Below are 13,264 nucleotides of genomic sequence, written 5' to 3' on the forward strand. Positions count from 1 at the left end.
ATTCACAACTGAGTGGTATTTCTTTTTTTTTCTCTTTTTTTTTTCCGCTTCAAAGAAAGTACAACATGCTATGTTCGATCGTTTAATGAAAAAGGTTAAAACACTTGATTTATGTATTTACGAAAAAGAAATCAGCCTAAATGCGTCCAGATGAAGCGGGGTTTTATTTTACAGATGGGGCAAAAAAAAAAAAAAAAAGGGGGAAGGGGGATGAGGAAGAAATTAAATACTACAAAAAATGTAAAGCAAAATGAAAGGGATATGCGGGATATAACATATATACATATATATAATATATCAGAATTCTAAGTATACATACATGTGTGTGTGTTGTTTAATAATAATTATTGCTTGATGCCGTGGACAGCCTCAATAATAGAAGGTACAACTGTTTGATCGGCAAGAGTAGAGATATCACCCAATTGGTCATGCTCACCGTTCACAATCTTACGAAGGATACGACGCATGATCTTACCGGATCTCGTCTTGGGATGAGCATTCACAATATAGACACGTTTGGGGGCAGCAAAAGGACCGATGGTCTTACGAACCACAAGGGTCAATTCCTTATCAAATCCTTCAGTGGCCTTAATATGAGGCTTTACAGAAACAAAAGCATGAATACATTGACCTGTCAAATCATCGTGTCCGCCAATGACAGCGGCTTCGGCAACGGATTCGTGTGTATTGAGTGCTGATTCAATTTCTGCTGTGGATAATCTGTGACCCGAGACATTGATCACATCGTCCACACGTCCTTGAATCCAAATATAGCCATCCTCATCTCTCATCGCACCGTCACCGGTGAAGTAGTAGCCAGGGTAAGGGCGGAGGTATGTTTCAATAAAACGAGAATGATTGTTGTAGACGGAGCGAGCCATGGAAGGCCAGGCTTGACTAATGGCTAACACACCGGATTGATGGGGACCTTCGATGACTTTGCCAGTGGAGGGATCAAGAAGCACAGGCTTGATACCGAAGAAAGGAAGGGTGGCAGACCCGGGCTTCGTAGGTGTGCAACCAGGCAAGGGACTGATGATGATGGATCCCGTTTCTGTTTGCCAGTAGGTATCGACGACAGCGCAACGTCCTTTACCCACCTTTTCATTATACCAATTCCAAGCTTCCGGATTGATAGGTTCACCGACTGAACCGATGACACGTAACGTCGAGAGATCGTTTTGCTCGACCCATTTGTCGCCCAGGCGTTGAAGAGCACGGATGGCTGTAGGAGCTGTATAGAATTGAGTGACTTTGTGCTTATCGATGAGTTCCCAGAAACGAGCAGGTGTAGGGTAAGTAGGTGTGGATTCAAAAAGAACGGTGGTGGCGCCCAGCGTCAAAGGACCGTATAAAATGTAACTGTGACCAGTGACCCATCCAATATCAGCCATGCAGGCATAAATATCATCTTCACGCACATCGAAAATATACTTGACGGTAGCAGCAGCTCCTAATAAATAACCACCTGTGGTATGAACAATACCTTTCGGGGCACCAGTAGAACCGGAGGTATAGAGCAAGAAGAGAGGATCCTCAGCACTCATCTTTTCATAAGAGCAGATAGGACGAGCGTTGGCCATTTCTTCATGCCACCAGAGATCACGGTTCTCCATCATGGGGACTTCAGAACCGGTGCGTTTGTAAACAATGACATGCTCGACTTGGTGAGCCTCTTGTCTGGATAAAGCGGTATCTACAATACATTTGGTGGCAATATTACGACCACCACGACGACCTTCATCAGAAGTGATGACAATATGAGCACCACAATCGGCCACACGATCCAAAAGAGATTCAGCAGAAAAACCAGCAAAGACGATAGAGTGAATGGCACCAATACGAGCACAGGCTAAGGTGGCAATCAAAGTTTCAGGAATCATAGGCATATAAATAGCGACATTATCACCACGGCGTACGCCAAGTTTCTTGAGCACGTTAGCCATACGACAGACGTCGCGATAAAGCTCACCATAAGTGATGCGACGAACATTGGAGGGTTCGTCACCTTCATGTATGATAGCAATCTTATCAGGGTTTTTTAAAGCGTGACGATCAACAGCGTTATAACAAGCATTCAATTCACCCTCTAAAAACCAAGCGACATCACCATTGTCAAAAGATCCATGTTTAACCGTTTCGAAAGGCTTATCCCATGATAAAATATCGCGTGCAAGCTAATAATATAACGACAAAACATTATTAGCCAAAAAATTTTTTTTCCTTTTTTTTTTTTTGGTTTCCCAAACACCCTTCCTAACTACCCCAAAAAAATCCAGAAATCAAGTAACTCTTATATGATGAAAACATTTACATTGCCAAAAAATTTTTCAGGTTCTTCAACACTCTCCTTCCACATTCTACGGTATTCGTCCATTGAGGTGATATGAGGTGTGGGACATTGTTGAGAATCGAGAAGACGGCTCGGCACTGGATGAACAACGACTTCAGGTTTTTTGTCGGGCTGCTGTTGTGCAGCACTGTTGTTATCTGTGGAGTGAGGCATTGGTTGAGAGGTGCTGAGAAGATGGAAAGAGAAAAAAAAAAAAATAAACGAGAAGAGCAAAGAAAAGGGGACGCTCAAGTAAACGATTGCGGGTTTTTTATTTATCAAATTCCGCTGTCCTAACTGCCACATACTTTTGAAGATATTATATTACCAAAAAATCTGGGTTTTGTTTCAAAAGCTTAGATTCCAATCTTTGCTGTATTTCTTCTGGCTGGTGTATGACAGCCAATCATAAGTATTCTTTTTAAATAATCAGTTTTTGTTGTAATTCTCTAGGAATAAAGCTTACTTTTATTTAATCTTATCGCAAATGAGACCCAAATAAGTCAATTAGTGGTTGGGGTTGCTATGCAACCAGAAAGACATTTTGGGTGTAACACTGGATCTCTGTTGCCCTGAACAAACTCTATTTTTTTTTAGGCAGTGTCTCAAAGTGAATAAAAGGCCCTTCTTTTGCTTATCTAACAATAGGCGGCGGATGTCTAACTATTTCGGCTGCTATCTTTTTTTGGTAAAAGGAAGGCTTCCAAATATGGTACTCACCCCGCGGTCGTGACATGGAAGAAAAAAAGCTGATGACAATGAAAAAGTAAAAAGCCGAAAAGACAATGACAGCCTTTTTCTCTTATTTGCTAGGGAAGTAGAAGTTACACTTATTATACAAGCTGAGGAATTGCTAACAATATGAAAGCATCGTCATAATCAATAAAGACAATACTCTTGCCAACGCATTCTGTCCCGTACTGCCTCCATTACTTACAGTGACGCAACTGTTACCCCTTCTTCCGAGGATATCAATTGTTGGCTTATATGGTTTTCCTTGGGAGGCTCCAACCGCGTACGCGAAAACACGAGGCTTCTGATATATACTCCGGCTAAAGCATTATCCTGTATGATAAATGTGGGTTGACATCCCATTAAAACAACGTACTCTGATTTCAATATCAGCTGTTATTCAGTTACATATAACAAAAACTGTTACCTCCCTACTATAACGCATTACATCTTTGTCGCAGAATTGTTGTTTGCTCAGCATAATTATAAAAGGACAATCTTGAGAATTGTTCCTTTCAGGAAGCAATAGACAACTCCAACTCAGCCCATTGTTGTACTGTAAAACTGAGTTTTATTGGTGGTTTAGTTTAAAAGTTCTATGTCAAAGAGGGATGGAACGAGAAAAAGTATAAGGATAGGAATAGCGGAATAGTAGTTAGATGAATAAATAAAAGAAATATATACTGTCGGTGAGGGAGATAAACATAACCGAGGAATAGGTAGGCCGGACGCAAGACGAGGGACGACCTTAATCACTGTTGTGTGGAGCATGTCGTAATTTATGAATGTCGGCGAGAATGCGTGATTTCAATACGGGAAGGTTGAAACGGAAGGTTGTCAAAGTGGAGGGCCCAGTAAGCCGTCCCAATGTGATATTGCGTGGTAGAGAGAATGATAAAGAACCGGGTGGCTTCCGAGCGTGGAATCGAGGAGGGATACTGGAGACGTTGAAGACCCTCCAGGAGAGCTTGAGTATCCAAAAGATAGCCAGGGAAAGGAATTGCGAAGAATAGAGGTCCTGATGGGAAACTTGGATGGACAGGAGAGGATGAAATGGTCAAAGGTTTCGAAAGCAGCATGACATAACGGACAAGAAGCGGTGGCGGTAACATGAATCTGATGGTGAGGAAGTTTACCGTGGAGGACACGGTACCATTATGTTCGAGCTGGCAACAGCATAGGCATAGACCAGAAGAGCTTCCATGACAAAGGGGCTAATCGAGAGACAAAAGGAGCAGACGTATGATTTCGAAAATGTGTTGAAGGAAAATGTAACAAATTACATTTGATTTTTGATACGAATAAACTGAGTTTATATCGAACATGGTACAGTTTTTTAACTGCGGGTTTAGACGCAGCTTAAAAATAACTGGATGGAATGACCAAAATTTTGAGACGATTGAGTTAGAGTTTGAAGATCGAACTACACTAAAATGGAGACGTTTACCTGTAAATATCAAGCCAGTTTCGTTCTGGCGATAATAAATATCAAAAGACTAAGAAGTTGTCTTCCGGCTGAACTCCGTAGGACGTTCCTTGTCTTTCCATACCGAAATGCTGATGGCCATCATGTTTTTTGCTGCATTGACATCGCGGTTCCATAGTATCTTACAGGTTTTGCAAACAAGGATACTACAGCCACGCACGGTGTCTAATGCTTTCAATGTGTCTGAGCGACAACAATTGCATATGCGTGATGTCAAGTATTCATCAATTGTCACGGCAAGGAGATCACCAGCAGCCTCTCTTCGCTTCAATGCACGCCACAAAACACCAACGACACCAGTTCTAAGGCCTTTTAGATGAACGGCGGATTTATTGAACATGCCGTCACCAAATACAACCAGAGGAACTTTTTTGCGATCACTCAGCCTGAATTTCTCAGGGGCCCATCGTCTGTTGAAGGAAGACAGTAGATTGAGTATACACAAATTCAGTGGACAGTTAATCGCTACAGACTTACCGAACGTGGTTATCGCTCTTTGTCTCTTCTTCTTCCCGGATCTCCTTCTCATTCTCTTCTTCCTGTTTTACTTTCACTTTCTGTTTCGTCTTCTTTCTTCTTTTTTTATGCTTAATTTTGCCCTTCTTCTTTGGCCATTTCATCTGTTCTTCCTTTCTTTTCTTCCGTAATTCTTTGTCGTATTTGATCCCTCCATCGACAAGCATGTTCACCATCATGTCTGCAGCACGCTGTCTGCCTTGATGCAGACGGAACCTTGTTTCACCCATACCTGGCCCATAGAATGAGAACAGGATCTCTAAATGTTGTAGTATGTAAATAATATATCTCTTATACTGTTCAGGCGAGCCTGTTTTACTACTTGGTATATTGCTTTCTATCGCTTTTATCATACAACCGGCCTTTTTCCTTTCTAATTCTGCATTGACACGAGTACTACCCGTCATGTGATAATATTCTTTTGTCGAGCAGCGCCGTATCTCATGTCTGTTTGTTTCTAACCCGATTGCTGCTGTAAATACGGTCTTTCGGCCAGGATCAACAAATGTGGGTCTGTAGTTTGTCGTGATTTCTTCATAGGAGAAGTCTTCCAACGTCAAGTCATGATGATCAATGATGGCGTCTTCTCTTGGTTTCTTCTTACGACTAAATAGGAAGTCTACAGTGAAGCCATCAGATCGAATGAGATTCCTGAAGAGCATACTTGTGTTTGTCTTTAACTCAGCAATACTATGATATAAGTGAAAGAATAATCTTGAGAACAGAGTCTTTTAGCAGAGTGCTATTTACTTTACCTTCTGAAGCCTAACTTTTTGAAGTTGAACACTTTACAAAATTGTTCAAGTTGATTCCAATAGCCCTTTACAAGTCTTCCAGGAAATAAAAAAGGAGTAAGGGCGTTTATGCTGATGGTAATGAAGCGCCATGATACTGAGGGTGTTGGAAAAGGGAAGAAGCGATGAGGTAATGGTAACCTACGAACATCGTAGGCAAAATGATTAGAATGCTCTTCTTCGTAGTAGTCCTGGATAAACCACAAGGGCTTGACAAATTTGACCGGATCGGCCGCCAATGATAAAAGCGTAACCTTTTCCTCCACAAGGTCTGCAAAGTTCTTGCACAAATTATCTATTCTTAATTTGTCATCACTGCTTAACTTGACTTTACCAGGCCATTTGGGTTCGCCTTTGCAAATCGCTTGATAGCAGTATTTTGTTGCGATTTCGTCAACATCGCGCTTTACCATGCTCTAAAGAGAAAAGAATATTGACTTTGCTGCTGTTTGGTTTAATGTAAAGTTAATCCTTACCGGGAACAAATTCTGCAAGGTATAGTATAGATATTTAAGCATTCGCTGCTCAAAAAGCTCAACAATGCTGTTTGTATATGTGGTACTGAGCTCTTTACAAGCTTCTGTCAAGCATTGGCTATAGCCTTTGGTGAAGCTATAACTTACTTCGACAGCTGGATGCTTCTCTTTGAACTGCTTATAGAAGTTTTTCATGGAATCATTTATTGCTTTCTTGTTGGTTACTGTTTTACCTGTTACAAGTTGTCCAACCGAATACCAGAACTGTTGGGTGAAAATTTCTTTTGGTGTGTCTTTCTTATTATGGATGAGATAAGCGTTAACAAATAGTTGCGAACGAAACACAATAGCCCTAATGTCATTGCAGCACGAAATGACTCTTTCTCTGAATTTCTCGCGGAAGGTTGGTAACACCGCACTGTCGATGGGAAGCTTTCTTGTGAATACAGTAGCATCATCACCAAGAACAGATGAAATGAGTTCTTCTTTCGAAGGCGTGTGTTTGAGGCATTGCGGCGAACGAGCAGTGGTATGGCCATCTTGTCCACAGCTGAGGCACTTTACAGCTTGTGCGGTGGTCTTTTTCCGTTTAACTGCTTTCTTCTTCTCTTTCACTTGGTCACTCTGTTTTCTCTTTTTGCCACTGCTACCAACTTTAAGGAGGTTACTCACAAGCAATTAAGTGCTGTGTGTAAGATAGATTTAGGTTTATTGCTTACCATCATCAGCATTTACGGCTTTGTAATACTTGCATTTGTAGTAACGCTTGTCAAAATGACCTGGTTCATAGCAGTCTCGACACTTGGTATGCTCTAAAAAATTACAACAAATATCAGAATCCTTATATCTTGATCTGACGGTTCTCCTACAATTATCAAGCATTTTACCAAATGGGTTCCTTTTAACCTGGTTCTTATGCTTTTCTTTAATAGATCTAATCTTCTGTATAATGAAACTTTTGTACATGAATAGAGCTGTAAGTTACAAAAAAAGCGAAATACGGAAAAGAAGGGATCTTATTCTCGTTTAAAAGAACCCCTTCATTATAATCTAACTTTGACAACAAAACGCGAGAAAAGAAAGACACGTCTTTATCATTGGGCAAAGTTCCGAAAAAGGCACTGACGAACATCTGGTTGGGTCTTATAACACATCGTCAAATGACGAAAAAGTTGTCAAGCTTTTTGCAGCTCGTCCTATTGCAAAGTCACGCCAATAAGAGTTTTCTTAGCGACCTCTTTACTATGAGCACTCATTTTTAGGACTAGCTTGTACGCCATCCTTAATGCTGCTTGGATGATACTGGATAATTGATTATCAGCGAAATCGTCCAAAGAATAATATACCGCTTCATCGTAAAATAATTGAAAGTTGTCTAAATTAAGATTTAATAGTGTCCAATAAAATTTGTGAAAAGTCTGAAATAGTAGTTAAAACATGGTATTTCAATTTCAGTCAGTTTCTTTCAATCTAGGGAGACTCACAGGAAAACTCATTTTCACCCAAGACGACTACGATGGTCGAAGAGTTAGTTATTCGAAGCCTTAATATGTGCCCACACCAAATTGGAAAGGCTTGCAATTATCAGACCATCTATTAAACTGTTCGACTTGTGTACTTTAAACACAGGCTGCTCCAATTTTGAGCCGCAATCGATTCTTAAGAAGATTAATTTGAACAAGCTTATAGCTGCTGAAAAGGATAGTGAAAAACCTTCTCTTATGGTCTTTGGTAGCAAACTGCCATTGAAGAGCAAAATGAGGAGTATTGCGGTTTGCAATCCGTGAAGTGGTTGGATACTAAAACCTTGAAAACTGAAGATCAGCCAGGTAATGGTAAGTGGTGTGTGCTTTGGCACACTTGATATGTTGAGTCCGACATCGAGCTCGCGCCTTCCATACTTTAAAAAAAACACCCATAATTTTGCAGTACAAGTATATTGTTTGCTTTCACAAACAAAATTCGACCATGCAAATAAGCTGGGAGTCAACTAATATAGACAGCTCTCCTTTTCTTTCATTCATTTTAATACTTGCCAATATAAAACATATCTAAGCTTCACTGAGGATAGCAAAATTTATTGCTGAATAGATTTCCATGGGTACTACGATAAATGTAGTCAACAATATGACAATTGACAAAAGGTTGGTTGATCGAAAGTATATCAGTTATTATATTGCTTTAGCGCGCTGTAGTGTTGAATTTGGCTTATCCATTGACGTTTCTGATGTGCAGAAGAAGTCTTGACGCCAATAACCTGGCTTCCTGACACAATTTGGAACGAACACTCATCTATCATTTCCGATTCAAAAAAATAGCAGTTCAAAACCAACATTCTTTTTGTTTAATGAAAATAGTCCTCACCTGAATTGCTGAAGGTATGTTTCAGAGTCATTGATTGTTGTTGACGGACACTGACTTTCTCTAATGGAAACGGCTAGATGAATTAAGGCAGATACATAAGTAATTTGAACATGGACTTCCTTTTTTTTTTGAGTATTTTACCTCTCGGTACAAGGTATAAAGGTAACCCTTGACGTTGAGCGTTTTCAAGGGCTCAGCAAGTATGAGTATATCATTGAACAAAAAGCCATGAAGTTTTCGTCCACTTTTAGCTTTGAACAACGCTCCATCCATGATAAATTCTCTGCCCGTGATATTCAGTTTCTTGAAAAAAAAAAAAAAAAAAAAAGGAAAAGTAAATGCCAGATTCGAATCGCCGTTACAGCCCTTCAACAAGTTTGATAAAGATAGCTTACACCGTAGGTCTCCATGTCAATCAGTCTTGATAATTCAGACAATTTTTGGGCATTTTCAAACAACCTAGTTTCTTCATTTACATCTTCTAAAATCCTTTGTGATATTGAAAGTGCGGATTTTACCAATGAATGGTCAGCATGTCTCTCAGGCGTGCAGTTTAATATCTAAAACCATGATATATCAATAATTGTAATGGGAAACCCTTGGCAAGCATGGTTTTTTGCGTTTTTTACCTGTCGTAACAGAAGTGGGTATCTTGTTATACGCTGTACTGGTTCTAATAAAAAGTGGGATAAGTCTAATGATCGGCATTCGGGTCTTGTTTGTGCAGTCTGTTCACAACGAAAAGGTTATTTAACTCAAGTTAATCTATGAAGGGGGTGGGTGTAGCTGTTTCTTTTTCTTTTCCTGACCTTCAAGAACACTTCAAACCATTGATCTTCCTCTCTTTTTTTCTGCAGAAATTTGGTTGCATATGATTGGTTTCGACAATATGTTGAATAGCATTTCAAGTTGTCTGCCTAATGAATGAAGAATATCAGTTAAATCTTACTGATGTTTGTTCCTTGGTAAAGAAAAAAGGAAAACGAATCAGATTTACATGTTTTAAAAAGACATCACCAATTTTATCAATCACATTGCATTGTTCCCTTTGCTGGGTTTCCATATCACTTAAAAGTGCCGTATTGCATATGAGTAGGTCATCAATATTAGAGAACACGACATCCCTTTCGTCTTCTGAAAGGTATTTTCCCGAATCCAAAAAGAAAATCTAAGTATGAATCTCATATTGTGTCAACTGCCAGCTTAAGAATAAACGGTTCACTAATCGTAGTAGTACGGCCTTACATTCACAATCATTTGAAGGTCACTAAGGTAGCTTCTTTCAGTAGCGATCAATTCAAAAATCGCTTCTTGTCGTTTACGCTCCTCTGGTGGTATAGCATCCAGTTCGATAGGATCCATAGTACTTGCCCAGCTCACCAATTCCAAGTTCTCTGATGTATTGCTAGATCGACGTACTAAGGGCTGCGGTGTGCTAATATGGCTGTTGTTGACTGTACTGACTGTGCTAGCTGCCCTACGTCGCCTCGTTAATTCAGTTTTACTTACTCCCAAGTTAAACTTTTTCATAATGGGAGTATTAGGTACAGAAGATCCTCTGGGTAGATGGTCATCAGATACAGTTAAACGAGTATTGTCAAGAGTATTTTGGTCGGTAGGTGAAGTACAGGTAGGAATTGCGATAGGTGCCGTGCTGCTATGTGCTTTGGTTGCTATCGCGAAATGCGTAGTGGGGAAAGGAAAGGTAGAGAGCAGAAAGTAAATGAGCAAATAACACGATATACGTACAGTAGTGGGAACCATCCTTTCTCAAGAAACAGCGACTTACCTGAGGTAATTTTTTCCACAAATGTCTTTGGAAAGTAACCGCATTCCTGTGTCTCTTCATTCGTACCATACCACCAATCGCTGTCTTCATCTTGAAAAGGCTGGACTACAATAATCTGATTTTCTGTAAAGCCCAAGTCATCAGATCGTGTCTTTTTAAATTCATAAAGTGTCCTAACGTGAAAAGCTACACAGTATACATACAACCATGGTTAAACACTTAATCAAAGAAAAAGATAACTTGTTTTTTTTCTTATCACCTTCTTCCACAACCTCCACGTAAGTTCTAGGGAAAAAACCTACTTGATTCGTGACCAATGATGTGCCATACCACCAGTCACTGGCCTTATCTTTTGATGGATGAGCTTTGATAGTTTCGTTCGCCTCAAAGCTCAAGTCATCTTCACGTATTCCTTGATATTCATAGAGAGTAACTACTCGGTATACTACGGGTTGTAATCGTATGAATAAGGATTTGCTTCATGCTCGTTCCATCTTCAATTAAAGAACTTACTTATACTGAAATTAACCTCATCTTCAACGTCAATACCATAGCCGCTAGTTCCTGCAGTAGTCGTAGTTATAGGCGAAAAAGGAGTATTGATAGGTTGAGCTGCTGAGTCATTTGTAGTGGTTATCGAAGGTACGCTAATTGTGGAGTCAATAACAGGTTGTTGTGTCGCTTGCTGTTGCTGCAGCGCCTGCTCTTCTTCAAGCTGCTTCTTTATCAACTCTTCTTCTCTACGCGCTTTTTCTTTTTCTTCCTCAAGAACCCTTAACCGTTCTTCTTCTTCTTCCTGCTGCTGTCTAATTTTTAGTTCCTCTTCCATTTTTCTTTGCAATTCGGCTTCTTCCCATTTTCTCCGTCGTTCAATCTCGTCTTGTCTAGCTTGCTCAATATCTCTTTCACGGCGTTCAATTTCTGCTTGTCTTAATCGTTTTTCCCGTGCCGCCTGTTCTGCGGCCTGTCTTGCTTTCATCTGTCTTTCTTCTTCTGCTGCACGATCTTCCTTCCATTTTCGTAGCTGTTTATCTTTCTCTAATTGTACCTGTTGCTGTTCATTTCGCTTTGCTTTCTCTTCGTCCATTGCCGCTAAACGTTTGGCTTCTGCTGCTTTTCTCTTTAATTCTGCCTGTCTTTTCTCCTCTATTTTTCGTTTCTTTTCAGCCAGCATTTCCGCTTCGGCTGCTGCTGCTGCTTCAGCTGCTGCTTTCTTCTTCTTTTCCTCTGCTTCAGCTGCTTCCTTCCTGAGCTGATTACGTTTTTCACGCATAATTTCTAAACGAACTCTTGCTTCTGCTTCTGCTTGTCTCATTCTTTCTTGTGCTGCTCTCTCTGCTTCTGATGGTTGCTGGCTATGATGGTCGTTAGTGATTGATGATACAGATGGTGCAGGTATATATTGATGGTTGTTTTCTTTTTTCATGAATAATTGCCGGCGTTCCTCGATACGTTTCTTTGCGGCAGCTTTTATGTCTGCCTCAGAACGAGGTGTACCTGGCCGTCGTGAAGTAGGTACAGGAGGTGGTGTTGTATTAGTAGCGGAGGATCTTCTTGCCGATAACGCGTTATATTTGGGTAATGTTGGTGGTAGCAATGATGCGTTGGATTTTCTCTTTGTTATCGCTGGCCTTTTTAGTTGATCGATAAATTGAGCTACTTCATGATCGACGTAGAGCCCTTGTTCGAACATATTTTTTTCTTTTATACGCTGCGAACTCTCTTCCAAACTATGTTCTATGTTCATTAAATCCACACTAATGATTTGATCCGCTTCCTCTCGTGTTCTCCTTATACTGCTTAATATTTGATCTATTTTATGCTGTTGTTGCTTCTCAAAGGCTGATGATAGCAATTCAGAATTATGGTTCCTTGTTCCATTTTTAGGTGGAGGTGAAGGCGAATTGTTTGCTAGCTTGTTCAAACGTGCTGCAACCATAGCCTGTGCTTTTGCACGAATACGCTCGGAATCTGTCATATTTTCTGTGTTGATTATGTTTGTATCAGAGCCTCTACTGCTTAAGGATACATTAGAAACGTTAGTCGCGACTTGCTCTTTAAGCTGAGATAATCTATTTGCCTCCTGCAACAATTCCTTTTCCACGTTTCGTATGCTTGTGTTTATTAAATAGTCTAATTCTCTCGTAAGTGTCTTTCGCTGTTCTGCAATATCCTCCAACTGTCTCATATTCAACAGATACTGTGACCACAAATGAACCAGACTCTGTGTGGAGAGCCCTTTATGCGAAGCGTCTGTTTGTTTTTCCTGCAGTTCGTTTGTCACTTTTTTTATACGGCTTTTGAGATCTTCCAGATCTGCAGAGTTCCGCCGACGGTCGTCTTTGTCAATGGTATATGCGTCATTGAGTACGTCCACGGTGTCTAGTAATATATGCTGCTCTCGAATAGACTTTTTCAACTGTTCGATTCTGCTTTGACGTTCGATGTCATCAGCCCAAGGATTCCTCAGGACATTGCTGTTGAACATTAATTTTCCTTTTTGTTGTTGTCTACTGAAAAATGAAAGATAATAATTGTCCCCTTATGAGAACACAGATAAATTAAAATACCCTTTTTATAGGTTATGGATTTTTGAGCAAATAAGTCGTTCCTTTTGAAAATGAATAAGCGTTTTCTTTGAATGCAGCAGCAGGTGGGAGGAGTTACAAAACTGTACATGATGTTATGTGTCGAACAAAAAGAACTCAACAAAAACCGACTCCAAAATAGGTATATTTTTGACGCTCGATATCAACGCAAGTTACAACAGGTAAC

The 13,264-nt window shown here is 40.2% G+C and overlaps 6 protein-coding genes across 6 annotated transcripts; all 6 read right to left on the reverse strand.

Moving 5' to 3' along the window:
• Positions 1-344: 344 nt before the first annotated feature.
• On the reverse strand, positions 345-2,506 carry BDF20DRAFT_822792 (acetyl-coenzyme A synthetase; the record flags this gene model as incomplete). Its single annotated transcript, XM_053077740.1, has 2 exons — positions 345-2,177; positions 2,315-2,506. 2 exons carry the CDS (start codon positions 2,504-2,506, stop codon positions 345-347), a joined length of 2,025 nt encoding a protein of 674 aa, XP_052934620.1.
• Positions 2,507-3,606: 1,100 nt separating this feature from the next.
• BDF20DRAFT_588548 (uncharacterized protein) lies at positions 3,607-4,369 on the reverse strand. The gene has a single exon (XM_053075819.1). It carries the CDS (start codon positions 4,174-4,176, stop codon positions 3,844-3,846), a length of 333 nt encoding a protein of 110 aa, XP_052934621.1. The 5' UTR covers positions 4,177-4,369; the 3' UTR covers positions 3,607-3,843.
• A 780-nt stretch (positions 4,370-5,149) lies between these two features.
• BDF20DRAFT_805805 (uncharacterized protein) lies at positions 5,150-5,737 on the reverse strand (the record flags this gene model as incomplete). The annotated part of the gene is made up of 1 exon (XM_053076508.1): positions 5,150-5,737. A coding segment is annotated over one exon (588 nt), but the record flags the coding sequence as incomplete, so codon positions are not given.
• Positions 5,738-5,817: 80 nt separating this feature from the next.
• Positions 5,818-6,774, reverse strand: BDF20DRAFT_822246 (uncharacterized protein; the record flags this gene model as incomplete). The annotated part of the gene is made up of 2 exons (XM_053077680.1): positions 5,818-6,276; positions 6,337-6,774. Coding segments are annotated over 2 exons (897 nt in total), but the record flags the coding sequence as incomplete, so codon positions are not given.
• A 210-nt stretch (positions 6,775-6,984) lies between these two features.
• BDF20DRAFT_877086 (uncharacterized protein) lies at positions 6,985-7,368 on the reverse strand. Its single transcript, XM_053081417.1, has 3 exons — positions 7,224-7,368; positions 7,196-7,197; positions 6,985-7,146 (listed from the first exon to the last, which is right to left on the reverse strand). Exons 1-3 carry the CDS (start codon positions 7,300-7,302, stop codon positions 7,045-7,047), a joined length of 183 nt encoding a protein of 60 aa, XP_052934624.1. The 5' UTR covers positions 7,303-7,368; the 3' UTR covers positions 6,985-7,044.
• Positions 7,369-8,500: 1,132 nt separating this feature from the next.
• On the reverse strand, positions 8,501-12,977 carry BDF20DRAFT_822616 (uncharacterized protein; the record flags this gene model as incomplete). Its single annotated transcript, XM_053077718.1, has 11 exons — positions 8,501-8,628; positions 8,701-8,773; positions 8,842-9,003; positions 9,096-9,260; positions 9,330-9,428; positions 9,510-9,613; positions 9,718-9,868; positions 9,946-10,357; positions 10,462-10,594; positions 10,749-10,934; positions 11,003-12,977. The coding sequence occupies 11 exons, from the start codon at positions 12,975-12,977 to the stop codon at positions 8,501-8,503; spliced, it is 3,588 nt and encodes a 1,195-aa protein (XP_052934625.1).
• Between the last annotated feature and the right edge of the window lie 287 nt (positions 12,978-13,264).

This window comes from Mycotypha africana (assembly GCF_025528875.1).
Source record: "Mycotypha africana strain NRRL 2978 chromosome Unknown BDF20scaffold_7, whole genome shotgun sequence".
NCBI classification, from domain to species: Eukaryota; Fungi; Mucoromycota; class Mucoromycetes; order Mucorales; family Mycotyphaceae; genus Mycotypha; species Mycotypha africana.

Bases quoted from the DNA above. Each gene is read 5' to 3' on its own strand.
- BDF20DRAFT_588548 (XM_053075819.1), bottom strand. From the start codon at position 4,176: ATGTTACCGCCACCGCTTCTTGTCCGTTATGTCATGCTGCTTTCGAAA.
- BDF20DRAFT_877086 (XM_053081417.1), bottom strand. From the start codon at position 7,302: ATGTACAAAAGTTTCATTATACAGAAGATTAGATCTATTAAAGAAAAG.